Source organism: Oryctolagus cuniculus, chromosome X (assembly GCF_051225735.1).
Source record: "Oryctolagus cuniculus isolate XC-2025 breed Fujian yellow rabbit chromosome X, ASM5122573v1, whole genome shotgun sequence".
Taxonomy (NCBI): Eukaryota; Metazoa; Chordata; class Mammalia; order Lagomorpha; family Leporidae; genus Oryctolagus; species Oryctolagus cuniculus.
In genome coordinates, this window is record NC_142888.1 from 132,952,344 (window position 1) to 132,969,353 (window position 17,010).

Genomic DNA, 17,010 nt, shown 5'->3' on the forward strand with positions numbered 1-17,010 from the left:
AAAAAAAAGAATTATAAAAAAAAAAATCCAAATCTCCAAATCTTTCTTGCAACCCCAGGAACAATGGAGAGGTGTTGTAGGTAAAAAGAAACTAAGACACTAGAATAGTAACTAAGACATACAGTTCAGACACCATCCACACTACCTGTTTTTCCTGTGCCGCAGATCTCCTTCCTGTGAGGCTTGCCCCTGCTGTCTGCAACCTCGCCACCTCATACTTTTAGGCCACTCTGGATAGTATTGCCCTTGCCTCTGTCTCCGCTCAAGCTGGTCACCCCACACCATTACTCTGGCAGCTCAGGTCCCACCCTGCCCTAACTCCCCAGTTACAGCCCCCACTTGCTCACTGCACCCCCAACTCAAACTGCTTCCAGCCCTTCTCTTGGTCTCCCGGGCCATTGGGGACCCCTGTAACAAGTTATAACTCAAGCAATCAGCAACGACACCACCTCCCACCCGCCAGGGTCTCCCAGGATCCTTGCATACCATCTCGACAGGCTTCAGGGGGAAAGAGCCATGACCCCTCGGGGCAGACCCCAGTCAGCCCACCTGTGCTCTCCCTCTCCTAGGAACAAAGTGTTGTGGCTCTCAGGGGGGCTGGAGGTGCCGGGGGCCCTCAATTGGGAGGTGACCCTGTGTCTGCTGGCCTGCTGGGTGCTGGTCTACTTCTGTGTCTGGAAAGGGGTGAAATCGACGGGAAAGGTACGCTGGGCTCAGGCAGGGGAGGGGGCGGGTCTGGCCCGGAGGTGTGTGTCTCTGCAAGCCAGGGACACTGCTGTAGCAGGAGGGGACCGGAGCTGGGGCTAGGGCGGAGCAGGGGAGAGGAACTTAAGCATGTTAAATGACAATGGAGTCTAGGGACTTGCAGTCAGGTGCTGAGGAATGAAAAGAAACAAATCCTGCAGGATCTGGATGCCCTTTTCTTTTTTGTTACATGAAGTGAGATCTGTGGTGAACAACATAAATGGTTCAGAGACAAGAAGGGGCCCCTGGGGCTGGGCTTTATTGACTGCTGCATTCCTCAGAAGGTCAACTCAAAGGCACTTCCAGCTCTCTGTTCTAGCAGGTAAAGCAGCTCTAGCAACCTGAGGGTCTGTCTTCTGAGAAAAAAAATCCCAGGGGAGTGAACCGTTTGGAGCAACAGTACATTGAGGCTGCACAGGAGCACACCAAATAGAAAAATGGGTCCCAGAGGATTTGGGTGGAGCACTAAACAGTTTCACCACATCCTGCCATAATGTGAGCTCCTTAAAAAAAGACATCTTTGACTCATGCATGTGTCCACAGCGCCCACAAGAGTACCTATTGTGCAGCAGGTATTGAATCAAAGTAAATATTGCTTGCTTCTGTCTGGTGTGTCCCTCTGCTGAACGACTTCCATACTCAAGAAATAAAAGCTACAGGGCCATGGGGCTGGTGCTGTGGCTTAGCGGGTAAAGCTACCGCCTGCTGTGCTGGCATCCCATATGGATGCCAATTTGAGTCCTGGCTGCTCCTCTTCTGATCTAGCTCTCTGCTATGGCCTGGGAAAGCAGTGGAAGATGGCCCCTGTCCTTGGGCCCCTGCACCCAGGTGGGAGACCTGGAAGAAGTTCCTGACTCTTGGGTTCAGATTGGCCCATCTCTGGCTGTTGTTGCCATTAGGGGATTGAACCAGTGGATGGAAGATGCTCTCTCTCTCTCTCTCTGTCTCTCTCTCTCTCTCTGCCTCTGCCTCTCTGTAACTTTGCCTTTCAAATAAATAAATAAATCTTTATCCAAAAAAAAAAAAAAAGCTTCAAGGCCAACGCCATGGAGAGTAGGCTAAGCCTCCACCTCAGTGCCGGCATCCCATCTGAGCACTGGTTCTTGTCCTGGCTGCTCCTCTTCCAATCCAGCTCTCTGCTATGGTCTGAGAAAGCAGTAGAAGATGGCCTAGGTACTTGGGCCCCTGCACCCACATGGGAGACCCAGAGGGAGGGTCCTGTGTCCTGGCTTTGCATTCACCCAGCTGTGGCTGTTTTGGCCATTTGGGGAGTAGACCAGCAGATGGAAGACCTTTCTCTCTGTCTCTCCTTCTGTCTGTAACTCTACCTCTCTAAAAAAAAATAAGCAAAATCTTTAAAAAAAAAAAAGCCCAGATTGGATTCTTAAAAAATAATAAAAGTTTTCTGTACTTTTTCATACTTTTTAGAGTTGCATTTCTTACATTAGCTTCCTAATGCCCTGGGAATATCAACTGGTTGTTAAAGTATACTTTACATTCAATAAATGTACAAATATTACCTGCATGGATTAATAAATTTTATATGTATCCATGCAACCACTTCCCAGACTGAGATACAGAACATTTCCATCATTCCAGGAAGTTTTGGTCAATAATAACCTCCCCAGTAGAAGTAAGCACCATACTGACTTCTATCAACATAGAGAATGAAAATGAATTAAAAATGTAAATTGAAGAACAAAAAATGAAAATTATTTGAATTTTTTAAAGGTTTTTAATGTTTTTCTTTTTTTTGGACAGGCAGAGATTTAGACAGACAGAGAGAGACAGAGCAAAAGGTCTTCCTATCCGTTGGTTCAGCCCCCAAATGGCAGCTACAGCCGGTGCTGTGCCGATCCGAAGCCAGGAGCCAGGTGCTTCCTCCTGGTCTCCCATGGGGTACAGGGCCCAAGCACTTGGGCCATCCTCCACTGCCTTCCCAGGCCACAGCAGAGAGCTGGCCTGGAAGATGAGCAACGCGGACAGAATCCAGCGCCCCAACCGGGACTAGAACCCAGGTGCCGGCACCGCAGGCGGAAGATTAGCCTAGTGAGCCGCGGCGCCGGCCAATTATTTGAATTTTTATGAGAGACATAAAGCAGTTAGGTTGTGTTCTTTTAAATGAGGGCAAACGATGGTTAAGACTGATTAAACTTGAAGTTTTGGCTGTGAAAGCAAGCCCAAAACAGCACAATGGACCTGGTCCAACAAAGGGAACAGATGGAGCAGGTTGTCCTGTCTCTTCCACTGAGATCTACCTGGAACTGATGTTTAAGAGTGGAAGCAGAGTGGGATCTAGGTTACTCATCCAGTGACACAGCATCTTTACTAAAAAGGCTGTCCACCCTGTCCCAGTGTTTCCTCTGTCATAAATTAAGTGCTCGGGTGTGTATCTGAGCTCTGCTTTCTATCCCTGTGAGCCCACTTGTGCAGCTGGCACTAATATCATACTCTCTCACAGAAAATAAAAACCAAATTTATAAAACAAATAACATACTGAAAAAGAAAAAGTAACTAACACAATTTAAAATCAAGGGAAATAAAGGAGAAGGAGGAAGCTTAGAGGGGGTAAGTAAGGGGCCAGAGCATAATGGGTCAGGGGCTCAAAGACCCTGTAGCTTAGACTTCAATGTCCCTGCTTCTCAGGTCAGCCCTGCTGGCCAACGTGCTATTCTTTGGGTTGGGGGCTTGGTCTGGAATGTTTGTGTGTGTGTGTGTGTGTGTGTGTGTGTCTGAGGAAAAAGTGTTCACTGTCAGTTTCATACTTCACCAGGGGCAAAGAATTTTACACCTTTCAGGCCTGGGATCCCCTGGGCCTCTATTCCCCCTAACTTAAGTCTGTCCCCCTTCCCCTGCCCCCATTCATGCCTACTTTGGTAGCCTGGCATCACTTTGTGGCCCACAGATGACACTGACCCAGCACCCAGAGCAGCTGAGAAAAGAGAGATGGTGACCAGGGAGACCCCTGCTGGGAAAAGGCAGATCAGGGGCTGTTCCTTTTTCATGTAAGCAATGATAAAAGTCATGTTACACATGATGTCAGGGAGAGAAGGTGACTTTACTGCCGATTATTTACATTAGCTTCTGGTGAATAAAAAGGAAGATGTCAACCTACAGTTTGAGCAGGGAGATAACACGTGTAGGCTATTGCACATGAGTAAGGTTAAATTTTTGTATCTGAAAATGCTATTGAAGTCTGTTTTCAAATATTCAGTTTTTCAAATGTGTTCTTTGTTTACATCAGATGTCATCACTTAAAACAAATGACAGCACTTAAGTCATGATATCTCCGTATAAGACTTTTATTCATGTCACAAATGAAACAGTAAAAACAAAAGGAATTCAAAAAATCAATTAAATGGTGGGTACAGAGATGGTAGGGGAGGAGGATGGAAGAGATGGTGGTAAGGTGGCCTGGACAGTGACATCCACTGAGTCACTTTGTGCGTTTTTGCCAGACTCTGTGCGGAGCCTCAGGACTCCTACCTCCCCCCAAAAAAAGCTTAACTGCCAGCATTCTTGGGATTGTGGCCTTCCCAGATTGCAGGCTTGAGACCCTTCCATCCCCTGCACTGGACAAGCCTTTATCTGGAGGGATTTCCTAATAAAATGAGACAGAAGGAAACAACAAAAAGGAACTACAGAAAACAATATGGGATTAATTGCTGCATTGCCCTGTTCCACTGATTCCCAAATCTGATGGGAAGGTGTCCACTGTTCAATGTGCGCTGGAGTCAGAATCGTCTCTAGAATCATTTCTCTAGAAAACTCCAGGTCCTTGGTCAGAAACAAACAAACAAAAAATACTCTCTTATGTACACATCAATTATCTCCACCACAAGGCAAGATCTGGCTGGCATAGTTCTGACTAACAATGCCTTTGTCAGGAGCATATGCTGCTGTCAGCTCAAAAACTACCTGTACTTTGCTTCCCTGAATTATCATGCCTTCACAGAGCCAGTCTTCAGCAGTTTTGTCAAAGCAGGACATAATTGCATATACCCTGGAAATGAAGGATGATATTACCTTTTTCAAAACTCATTTTTAAATTTTTTTTCTATTTTTATTTGAGAGTCAGAGAGTTAGAGAGAGACAGAGACAGACATAGAGTGAGTGCCCACCATCTGCTGGTTCACTTCCTCAAATGTCCATGATGGTCAGAGGTTGGCCACATTGAAGCTGGGAGCTTAGACTTCAATCTGGGTCTCTCAAATGGGTGGCAGGAACCCAATCACTTAAGCCATCATCACTGCCACCTACTGTCTGCAGGAATATGGAATCAGGAGCTGCAGCTGGGAATTGAACCAGGCACTTTGATATGGGACTTGACTGTCTTAACTTCTAGGGTTACTTTCACTGCTGATACAATTTCAGCAACAACATCTTTGCTATCCTCAATCCACTGTGGTCCTTTTCCCTTGGGGCTACAATTTTTCTACACCAGCCTTTGCCAGTTAATCAGTAATCCAAACATAAGTGCCCCACAGGTAGGGAAACTACCATCTGTGGAGACTGGCAGTCTGCAGCCCTGGCTTCTTGCTTGACACTCTGGCTTTATACTGGTCACTTGGGGGAGCAAGCAGCTCCTTTCAGACTCTGTACTCTGTGTGGTGACATGGAGCTGGCTTGGGATTGGGGAGTGGGGAGCCCCATTCTTGCTTCATCCAGGCTAATTAAAGACAGTGAGCCCAGTTGATGACTTGCTAATTTCTCCTAGGAAGAAAATGATGCTCCCAGAGTCCACTGCTTTGAAAATTGAAATGACTTATTGTATGATCTGAAAAACCAAGACTTTGGATTTGCTTACCTTTGGTGCATTCTGAAAGCCTGAAGCCCTATGGAAGAATCTACAACTACCCCAACTACACTGTTTCTCACAGACTGGTATTTGCTTAATTCTCAGTTGTTCAGATACATCTTCTGGCTGCAGGTATAAAAGAAGGATCAAGAAGGGGCATTAAAGAAAACTCATGCCCAATTGAGCCCTTCATTCTGGGTCCCTTGGGCCTCTTGACCCATAAAGCAAGGGTGGGGTGTGCTGTGCACTCTCAGGACCTAGACATTTCTTAAGCAGAAAAGAAAAAGTGCCAGGGAACCTAAGAAGAAAATTCATTGTCTTTTGTTTTTGTTTTGCCTTCTCTATCATTCAAAAACTTGGTTGAGTCCATCAAAGGACAACCAGGGATGACTTATGCCTTCTCTGAGGTGGCAAAAATTCCTCTGCCAGCATTAGCCAGCTTATACGGAAATACATTGCATAGTAGTGTGATCCAAGAATGGATTTCACATTAATCCATCAGGAGGAATTTCTAATTGCAGTGATGGATGATGTTAGAGTTCCAGCTAAACATGGCATAAAGCAGCCTTCACTAGACACACATACATTTCAAGCATCAAAGCTGTTGTAAGCAGCTCTGTGGCTCAGCTCTGTGAGTGCTTCCTGTCGAGGTGTTCCTTCTTCCAGTTCTCAGTTTTGGTTTCTGTTTTGCCTCAAAGTGGGAGTGACAGTCTCTGGCATGCCTAGCTCCCAAAGTCTTTATAGGATGAGATGACATGATGTCTGTGAAAGCATACTTGGAAAAGGCCAGCAGCAACAGAATACCTGGCTATAGGTAGCTGCTTAATGGCTGTGTCCTTCCAGCCATGTCTCCTGCCACTTTAGTTCTTTCTTTGGAGATATAAATGATTGCTCTGATGGAGCCTTTGGAGTGTGGAGTACACATTCTGCTATCATCACTGCGCTTGATCTCCTCAATTGTGTTTTTAGGGCTTAGGACAACATAATCTCCAGGGGTCCTGTTGCGAGTTTAACTTATGATTATGATCAAAAGACTGGGGAGTGGTCAGAATTTCAGGCATTGAAGTCAAATGATGTCATCTTGTTGGTTGCAATGCTGGTCCCAGTCTTTGCCCTAAATACTCCCTTTGAGAGATTTTTTAACAGAATTTTGGTAAAAATGTCCTACCAAGTCTTCTTTTTATTGTTGCTACCCTGCCTGAATGAATAGAGTTTTCTATATTCCAGTCTGTAGCTGTGGAATCTTCCATGTCTGCCTCCTGTGATTGTGGGCACTTGCAGAACGGAAGCAGGGGAGGGGTAGGTATGACTGGACCACTCCCTAAAGGATCTAGCCAAGACCATGGAAACTCCACATTCTCTTTTAGTTCTCTACTCCTCTGTTGGCCATTGGTGTGGTTTCAGCAAAAAACACAGACTGAACCCCAAGCTTCTCTGTTAGGCACATGGCCTCAGCTCACGTCTCTCACACTTTGGATTGCCTCTCGTCCGTCCACTCTTGCTTTGTGTTCTGAAGAGCTTGTGTCTTCTGCTCATCTACTTGCACGTAGTCTACTCTTTGCTCTTCTGAAAGGAGAAATTTCTGAAGGGAGAGAACAAAATATTTTGTGCCATCTGGTCCATGCACTGAAGACTACCCAAAACACAAAGGCCCTAGGATACCACAAGTGCAAGGGCCTCTGGTGCTGTATGCAGCTGAGTGGGGGTGCAGCTTTTGAGTGCGGTCCACCCAAACTGACTTGTATGGCATTTGTGTCATTTGTGTGCACTGCTCCAGAACACTCTACTGACCAGCTATACTCTGCTTGCTTGAGATGATATTAAAGGTAGAGGAGATATAGGAGCTTTTCAAAAAAAGGGAAGGAAAGCCTTATACAGTTTGCTCTACACACACACACACACACACACACACACTTACTGTGCACTCTGGCTAGTGAGTTGCTGTTTTTCACCAAAAAATATATTGTTAGACACAGTTTGTATTATGATTATCCCTTGGTCCAAAATATTTAGCTGTCATCCATTTGTTCTGGGCCTCACACTGTGCAGTGGATGATACTAGCTAATAGCTAGGCTCACCCTTGAAGAGTGGGTTATTATTTCTGATCCTCATGTAATGGAGGAAAATGCCACCCAAAGGAGTCCAAATTCCCAAACTTGGCATTCGAGGACCTTTACTGAGGGGCTCCACTTCCAGCTTAGAATTTTCACCATTCCCTAAAGCCAAATGAGCTCTATACTTGCTCACTGCCCCACCCTCAACTCTGAGAAAGTTTCTTCTACACTTTATGATCCCAATTGTGAAGAACAAACACACAAAGCTCATACTCTTGGAGGAAATGAACCTGATTTTGCTCTCTCTGGAAGGAGGATTAGGATGACTTTTAACACTCTTCATTATGTGCGGCTGTGTCTTTAAGACCTTCTAAAGAGAGCACCCATGTTCTATGCTGAAATGGAATCACCTGGAATTCTTAGACACAAAGGTCTTCTTACCTGCTGTGCAGGGCCTGGTGATGCTGAATTGAAGTCCAGGGCCAAATAATCCAGGCTGGATTTCTTGGTCCATGTGAGAACACTGCTGCTAAGGGAGTTGGCTATCCGGTGCTCCTCCTACGAACCAACATCACAGGGCTCAGCTGAATAATGCTAGCCATGGAAACGCTGTCCTCAACTAATAATTTACCTTATGGATCCAGAAAACCATGACATTCAAACGCTTTAAAAGATCCACTACATTCACTAAACTTCTAGCAAAGGAATCCCAAAGATACATTACACACAACAGTTAGAACACAGATGAGACTCATTGTCCTGCTTCAGCAGTGGACTGCTGCCTAGACCTTCACAGTGACTACTTCCCTCTACTATCTTTTCTCCTGCCAAGAGGAGAAGCACCATTCACAATTCTGTGTTTACCACCCTTTTATTGCTCTTCTTTTAAAAATGTTTATTTTTTTATTTGAAAGGCATAACCAGAGAGAGATAGAGATGATAGAGATAGAGATAGAGATAGAGATAATAGAGAAAGCTCCCATCTGCTGGCTCACCGGCAAATGCCTGCAACAGCCACGTCTAGATGAGGCTGAAGGCAGGAGCCAAGAACTCAATCTGGGATACCTACATGAATAGCAGGTACCAAAGTACTTCGGACATTGCTGCCTCCCAGGTGCCTTAGTAGGAAGCTGTATTGGAACAGCAAACAGAACTCAATCTCAGGTACCCTGATATAGGATGCAGATGTCCCAAGTAGCGTCTTAACAATTGTATCAAGTGCCTGTCCCCCACCTGGCAAGGCCAAGGCAACTCTGGCTGCCTGACAAAGTCAGAGAAGAAGGTCTGTCTTAGCAAGGTGTGAGAACAACAGCTGCGGTCCTCTTGGTGGTTTTAGGTTTGCTGGGAACTACACACTGCATAAGAAAGCCGGAACTTCCTGGTGGTCCCAATAATGATTGCTGTATTTCTAATTTTAGGGAAGAGCACTTAGTCTCATAATCCCCAGAATGTCCATTGCTTTGTAGAATTTTAATCAAGCAGAATGTTAGTGTAGGAGAAGGGGTTGATGCTTTAAGCAAGGTTGAGCTGTTGTGGAAAGGAATTAAAAGGCAACAGGCTCCCTGGTGCATACTTCCCACTAGAATAAAGATAAATGTTATTAAAGCTTTAATTCAATAGGTGCTACAAATACAACAATGGTTTGGCTGTCAAAACTGTGGAATAGATCTAAGTGAACCTTTCGATGAGTGCAATAGAGAAATTAAAGAGTTACAGAAAGAACTGCAAAAGAGGGGATTCATTTAAAAAAGGGCCTGCTTTGAACACTGGGGCTTCTAGTAAAGATTAGATTAGGAAGGTAATATTCTAGCTTGTGTAGCCAATTTCTGCATAGCTCAACAACACTCCAGGCCTTGGCTTGTGTGGGCAGCCCGTTATCTCGCACCTGCTGATTGTAACCCATGCTCTGACTATGCCCTTGAAAATCAAAGAAATTGTAACAAGATGAAAATGGACAACAGACTTTTTATTGTAAGAAGAATCATTATGTGACTTATGCTATAAAAATGAAGTCTGGTGCTCTAGAGCCAGATCCATGCCATCAGCCTTGCTGTGAGTGTGTCTCATTTCTTCCTGCGCCGACACCTCTCAGACCTTTGGGAACCCCCGGACTGGCTGGTGCTGGACTCCGGCACCCACCCCAACTTTTGTTTTTAAATATAGTTTTCTAAATAGGCAAGTATCAAGTATCTTCAAATAATATACTGCTTAGTTTTGCCTGGTTTGCCACATCATAGCAACAGAATCATATGGCATGTGTTTTCTGTGGCTTCGACTTTGGCTCAATAAAATGCCTTATACAGTGACATATATTGATTCACTAGCCCCATTTAACTCATTTTTACTGGGAACAGATCATTTTGTTATGTGATTTATTTAACCATTCTGCCAGCAAAGGGCATTTGAGTTCGTCCTAGTTTGTAAGCCTTTGACAAGTGATGCTACCCACAAGTGTTTGTGCTTTTGTGGGAGAATTTTAGCATGCATGCACAGGATATAGAACTGCGCAGTGATGGTATTTGAGTTCCTTCAACTTTATATGAAATCACCAAGCCATTTCCCAAAGTGCCAACACATGTGTCCCAGAGTGTATAAGAATTCCTATGGCTCTCTACTCTGATGAACATTGGCATTGGCACAGACTTTTCAATGTTTTTCTAACCCAATACCAGTAAAGTTTTATCATACTGATTTGAATTTCCATTCCTATGATCATCCACCCAGACCAAGTGGGATTTATCCCTGGTATGCAGGGATGATTCAACATTTGCAAATCAATCAATGTGATACACCACATTAACAGACTGCAGAAGAAAAACCATATGATTATCTCAATAGATGCAGAGAAAGCATTTGATAAAATACAATACCCTTTCATGATGAAAACTCTAAGCAAACTAGGTTTGGAAGGAACATTCCTCAATATAATCAAGGCAATTTATGAAAAACCCACGGCCAACATCATTGAATGGGGAAAAGTTGGAAGCATTTCCACTGAGATCTGGTACCAGACAGGGATGCCCACTCTCACCACTGCTATTCAATATAATTCTGGAAGTTCTAGCCAGAGCTATTAGGCAAGAAAAAGAAATTAAAGGGATACAAATTGGGAAGGAAGAACTCAAACTATCCCTCTTTGCAGATGATATGATTCTTTACTTAGGGGACCCAAAGAACTCTACTAAGAGACTATTGGAACTCATAGAAGAGTTTGGCAAAGTAGCAGGATATAAAATCAATGCAGAAAAATCAACAGCCTTTGTATCACAGGCAATACCACAGCTGAGAAAGAACTTCTAAGATCAATCCCATACAATAGCTACAAAAGCAATCAAATACCTTGGAATAAACTTAACCAAGGACGTTAAAGATCTCTACGATGAAAATTACAAAACCTTAAAGAGCTGAAGGGCAAGATGGCGGAATAGGAAGGGAGCACACTGATAGTCCGGGGAGAGACAGTTTAATAAAAGTGGAGATACTGCAGGTTCAAGGAAGAGTAGGGGAAGAAACAGCAGAAGAAACTCTTCCGGAACGAGTGATTCACAGTGGACCTGCGTGGAGAGCATGGGAGCCCACAGTTCGGGATACCAGCGGCAGACTCAACACACCAGCGCTGGAACGCAAGGTGAGCCAAACCTCAATAGCCCGAGACACCAGCAGGCAAGCGGAAAGAGGAGACTAGAGGGAACGACCCCCGGGGGGGAAAAGTTCACCAGGCTAACTAGAAGAGAGAGAGAGAGAGAGAGAGAGAGAGAGAGAAAAGTGACTGATACGGACACGGGTTTCTCTCTCTCCGCTCACCTCTCAAAGGCGAGCAAGACAAAGAGCAGGCGCCATCTTGGACATACGTCATAAGCAGAGCGACCTCAGGTCTGCACCGGCCCTGAGCCTAGCAGAAAAACCTGACTCTGGGCGGGGTGAATTAACAGGACATTAGGACTTAGTGAATTTGTGGTGCTACTGAACTGAGACTGTGAAAAAAGAGACGGTGGAGGAGAGAATTCACGGAATTCACGTGAGTACTCTCCAGAGATGCTACAATTCCGTAACTTTGGTAGCCCAGTGGGAGACTGAAGGAGAATTTGAGCCCACTCTGAGGGCAAAACAGATTCCCTGTGTGGTCCTTGGGAAAGAGTTTCCGATCTCTGGCTCCTGTGGGTATATCATTTGCCTGCTAACTACCGCCAACTTCATTCAGCTGTGCAGAATTACTTCCCTTTTGAATCAAAAAAAAAAAGAAAGAAAGAAAGAGAGAGAGATCTACCATGCCTAACCTGGGAGTGTCACCTTTGGCACACCGAACAGAGCTCTCAGGCCACACCCATCTCAAGCCTCTAAGGCTCCATCAAAAACAGACAGTCCACTTAATCTAGAGTCATAGTATAACAAGAAAAAGCACCACAGTGAAGAAACCAAATATCTCCAATACGCCAAATAACAAACGCAAAAACCAAGGTAATAAAAACAAGGAAGTCAATATGACGCCCCCAAATGAAAAAGACACCCCAATTCAAGATTATGAAGATGATGAGATAGAAGAAATGCAAGAAGCAGATCTCAAAAAATTGATAAGAACATTGAGAAGTTCTCAAAAACAAATTCTTGAACTACAGAAATCCTTAATGGACAAGATAGAAAATCTCTCTCGTGAAAATGAAATATTAAGGAGGAATCAAAATGAAATGAAACAACTAGTAGAACAGGAAACTGTGATAGTGACGAGAAATAATGAAGTGAAGAATTCAATAGATCAAATGACAAACACATTAGAGAGCCTTAAAAACAGAATGGGTGAAGCAGAAGAGAGAATATCGCACTTAGAAGACAGAGAACAGGAAAGGATACAGTCAGACCAAAGAAAAGAAGAGGAAATTAGAAATCTAAAAAATATTGTTGGGAATCTTCAGGATACTATTAAAAAAACCAACATTCGGGTTCTAGGAGTTCCTGAAGGCATAGAGAGGGAGAAAGGATTAGAAAGCCTTTTTAGTGAGATATTAGCAGAAAATTTCTCAGGTTTGGAGAAGGACAGAGACATCCTAGTACAGGAAGCTCACAGAACCCCTAATAAACACGACCAAAAGAGATCCTCACCACGACACGTTGTAATTAAACTCACCACAGTGAAACATAAAGAAAAGATCCTAAAATGTGCAAGAGAGAAACGTCAGATTACTCTCAGAGGATCTCCAATCAGACTCACAGCTGACTTCTCATCAGAAACCCTACAAGCTAGGAGGGAATGGCGAGATATAGCCCAGGTACTAAGAGAGAAAAACTGCCAGCCCAGAATATTATATCCTGAAAAGCTATCATTTGTGAATGAAGGTGAAATAAAGACCTTTCATAGCAAAGAGATATTGAAAGAATTTGTCGCCACTCGTCCAGCCCTGCAAAAGATGCTTAAAGATGTGTTGCACACAGAAACACAGAAACACGGTCATCAATATGAAAGAAGGTAAAGGAAGGAAACCTCACAGCAAAAGATCACAGGGAATTCAAAGCATATATTAGAACTTATCTTTGGCAAATGGCAGGGCAAAGTTACCACTTATCATTAGTCACATTGAACATTAATGGCCTGAACTGTCCAGTTAAAAGACACCAATTGGCTGATTGGGTTAAGAAAGAAAAACCATCTATTTGCTGCTTACAAGAAACACATGTTTCCAACAAAGATCCATACAGACTGAAAGTGAAAGGCTGGAAAAAGATATACCATGTCAACAGAAATGAAAAAAGAGTGGGTGTAGCCATCTTAATATCGGACAACATAAACTTTACCACAAAAACTGTCAAGAGAGACAAAGAGGGACACTATATAATGATTAAGGGATCAATTCAACAGGAAGATATAACAATTATCAATGTATATGCACCTAACTACAGGGCACCGGTTTATCTAAAAGATTTGTTAAGGGACTTAAAGGGAGACTTAGACCCCAATACAATAGTACTGGGGGACTTCAATACTCCACTCTCAGAAACAGACAGATCAACAGGACAGAAGATCAACAAGGAGACAGTAGATTTAAATGACACTGTAGCCCAAATGGATCTAAAAGATATATACAGAACTCTCAATCCTACGGCTAAAGATTTTACATTCTTCTCAGCAGTGCATGGAACCTTCTCTAGCATTGACCACATACTAGGCCATAAAGCAAGTCTCAGCAAATTCAAAAGAATTAGAATCATACCATGCAGATTCTCAGACCATAAAGGAATGAAGTTGGAAATTAGCAACTCAGTAATCCCTAGAACATATGCAAATGCATGGAGATTGAACAACATGCTCCTGAATGAGCAATGGGTCACAGAAGAAATTAAAGAGAAATCAAAAAGTTTCTGGAAGTAAATGAGGATAACAGCACAACATACCAAAACTTATGGGACACAGCAAAAGCAGTGTTAAGAGGAAAGTTTATATCAATAGGTGCCTACATCAAGAAATTGGAAAGGCACCAAATAGATGAGCTTTCAGCGCATCTCAAGGACCAAGAAAATTTGCAGCAAACCAGACCCAAATCTAGTAGGAGAAGAGAAATAATTAAAATCAGAGAAGAAATCAACAGGATTGAATCCAAAAAAAAACATTACAAAAAATCAGCCAAACGAGGAGCTGGTTTTTTGAAAAAATAAACAAAATTGACACCCCATTGGCCCAACTAACTAAAAAAAGAAGAGAAAAGACCCAAATCAATAAAATCAGAGATGAAAAAGGAAACGTAACAACAGACACCACAGAAATAAAAAGAATCATCAGAAATTACTACAAGGACTTGTATGCCAGCAAACAGGGAAATCTATCAGAAATGGATAGATTCCTGGACACATGCAATCTACCTAAATTGAACCAGGAAGACATCGAAAACCTAAACAGACTCATAACTGAAACAGAAATTGAAACAGTAATAAACGCCCTCACAACAAAGAAAAGCCCAGGACCAGATGGATTCACTGCTGAATTCTACCATACATTTAAAAAAGAACTGACTCCAATTCTTCTCAAACTATTCAGAGCAATCGAAAAAGAGGGAATCCTCCCAAATTCTTTCTATGAAGCCAGCATCACCTTAATTCCTAAGCCGGAAAAAGATGCAGCATTGAAAGAGAATTACAGACCAATATCCCTGATGAACATAGACGCAAAAATCCTCAATAAAATTCTCGCCAATAGAATGCAACAACACATCAGAAAGATCATCCACCCAGACCAAGTGGGATTTATCCCTGGTATGCAGGGATGGTTTAATGTGCACAAGACAATCAATGTGATACACCACATTAACAGACTGCAGAAGAAAAACCATATGATTATCTCAATAGACGCCGGGAAAGCATTTGATAAAATACAACACCCTTTCATGATGAAAACTCTAAGCAAACTAGGTTTGGAAGGAACATTCCTCAATACAATCAAAGCAATCTATGAAAAACCCACAGCCAACATCCTATTGAATGGGGAAAAGCTGGAAGCATTTCCACTGAGATCTGGTACCAGACAGGGATGCCCACTCTCACCACTGCTATTCAATATAGTTCTGGAAGTTCTAGCCAGAGCTATTAGGCAGATGATAAGATTCTTTACTTAGGGGACCCAAAGAACTCTACTAAGAGATTATTGGAACTCATAGAAGATTTTGGCAAAGTAGCAGGATATAAAATCAATGCAGAAAAATCAACAGCCTTTGTATACACAGCCAATACCAAGGACGTTCAAGATCTCTACGATGAAAATTACAAAACCTTAAAGAAAGAAATAGAAGAGGATACCAAGAAATGGAAAAAAAAAATCTTCCATGCTCATGGATTGGAAGAATCAATATCATCAAAATGTCCATTCTCCCAAAAGCAATTTACAGATTCAATGAGATACCAATCAAGATACCGAAGACCTTCTTCTCAGATCTGGAAAAAATGATGCTGAAATTCATATGGAGACACAGGAGACCTCAAATAGCTATAGCAATCTTGTACAACAAAAACAAAGCTGGAGGCATCACAATACCAGATTTCAGGACCTACTACAGGGCAGTTGTAATCAAAACAGCATGGTACTGGTACAGAAACAGATGGATAGACCAATGGAACAGAATTGAAACACCAGAAATCAACCCAAACATCTACAGCCAACTCATATTAGATCAAGTATCCAAAACCAATCCCTGGAGTAAGGACAGTCTATTCAATAAATGGTGCTGGGAAAATTGGATTTCCACGTGCAGAAGCATGAAGCAAGACCCCTACCTTTCACCTTACACAAAAATTCACTCAACATGGATTAAAGACTTAAATCTACGACCTGACACCATCAAATTATTAGAGAGCATTGGAAAAACCCTGCAAGATATAGGTACCGGCAACGACTTCTTGGAAAACACCCCAGAAGCACAGGCAGTCAGAGCCAAAATCAACTATTGGGATTGCATCAATTTGAGAAGTTTCTGTACTGCAAAAGAAACAGTCAGGAGAGTGAAGAGACAACCGACAGAATGGGAAAAAATATTTGCAAACTATGCAACAGATAAAGGGTTAATAACCAGAATATACAAAGAGATCAAGAAACTCCACAAAAACAAAACAAACAACCCACTTAACAGATGGGCCAAGGACCTCAATAGACATTTTTCAAAAGAGGAAATCCAAATGGCCAACGGGCACATGAAAAAATGTTCAAGGTCACTAGCAATCAGGGAAATGCAAATCAAAACCACAATGAGGTTTCACCTCACCCCGGTTAGAATGGCTCACATACAGAAATCTACCAACAACAGATGCTGGCGAGGATGTGGGGGAAAAGGGACACTAACCCACTGTTGGTGGGAATGCAAATTGGTTAAGCCACTATGGAAGTCAGTCTGGAGATTCCTCAGAAACCTGAAGATAACCCTACCATTCAACCCAGCCATCCCACTCCTTGGAATTTACCCAAAGGAAATTAAATTGGCAAACAAACAAGCTGTCTGCACCCTAATGTTTATTGCAGCTCAATTCACAATAGCTAAGACCTGGAACCAACCCAAATGTCCATGAACAGTAGACTGGAAACAGAAATTATGGGACATGTACTCTATATAATACTATACAGCAGTCAAAAACAACGAAACCTGGTCATTTGCAACAAGATGGAGGAATTTGGAAAACATCATGCTGAGTGAATTGAGCCAGTCTCAAAGGAACAAATATCATATGCTCTCCCTGATCAGTGACAACTAACTGAGCACCAAAGGGGAAACTTGTTGAAGTGAAATGGACACTATGAGAAACAGTGACTTGATCAGCTCTTGTCCTGACGGTTGATGTACAATGTAATACTTTATCCATTTTAGTATTTTTTTGTTCTAGTACCATTGGTTGAACTCTGTAATTAACACACAATTATTCTTAGGTGTTTAAATTTTAACTGA

General features: G+C 42.9%; 1 protein-coding gene across 5 annotated transcripts in view; it reads right to left on the minus strand.

Moving 5' to 3' along the window:
• Positions 1–4,030: 4,030 nt before the first annotated feature.
• The window catches only part of GAB3 (GRB2 associated binding protein 3), an 88,124-nt gene continuing 75,144 nt past the window's right edge, over positions 4,031–17,010 (minus strand). For 4 of the 5 annotated variants that reach the window (XM_008249459.5, XM_089323682.1, XM_089323684.1 and 1 more), the window contains 2 exons: positions 8,039–8,155; positions 4,031–7,124 (listed from right to left, as the gene is read on the minus strand). In XM_008249459.5, the coding sequence (XP_008247681.1) occupies positions 7,008–7,124; positions 8,039–8,155 (234 nt within the window). In that variant the 3' untranslated portion in view covers positions 4,031–7,007. The remainder of the gene's footprint in view (positions 7,125–8,038; positions 8,156–17,010) is intronic. The other variant, NM_001171383.1, reaches the window with a different exon arrangement.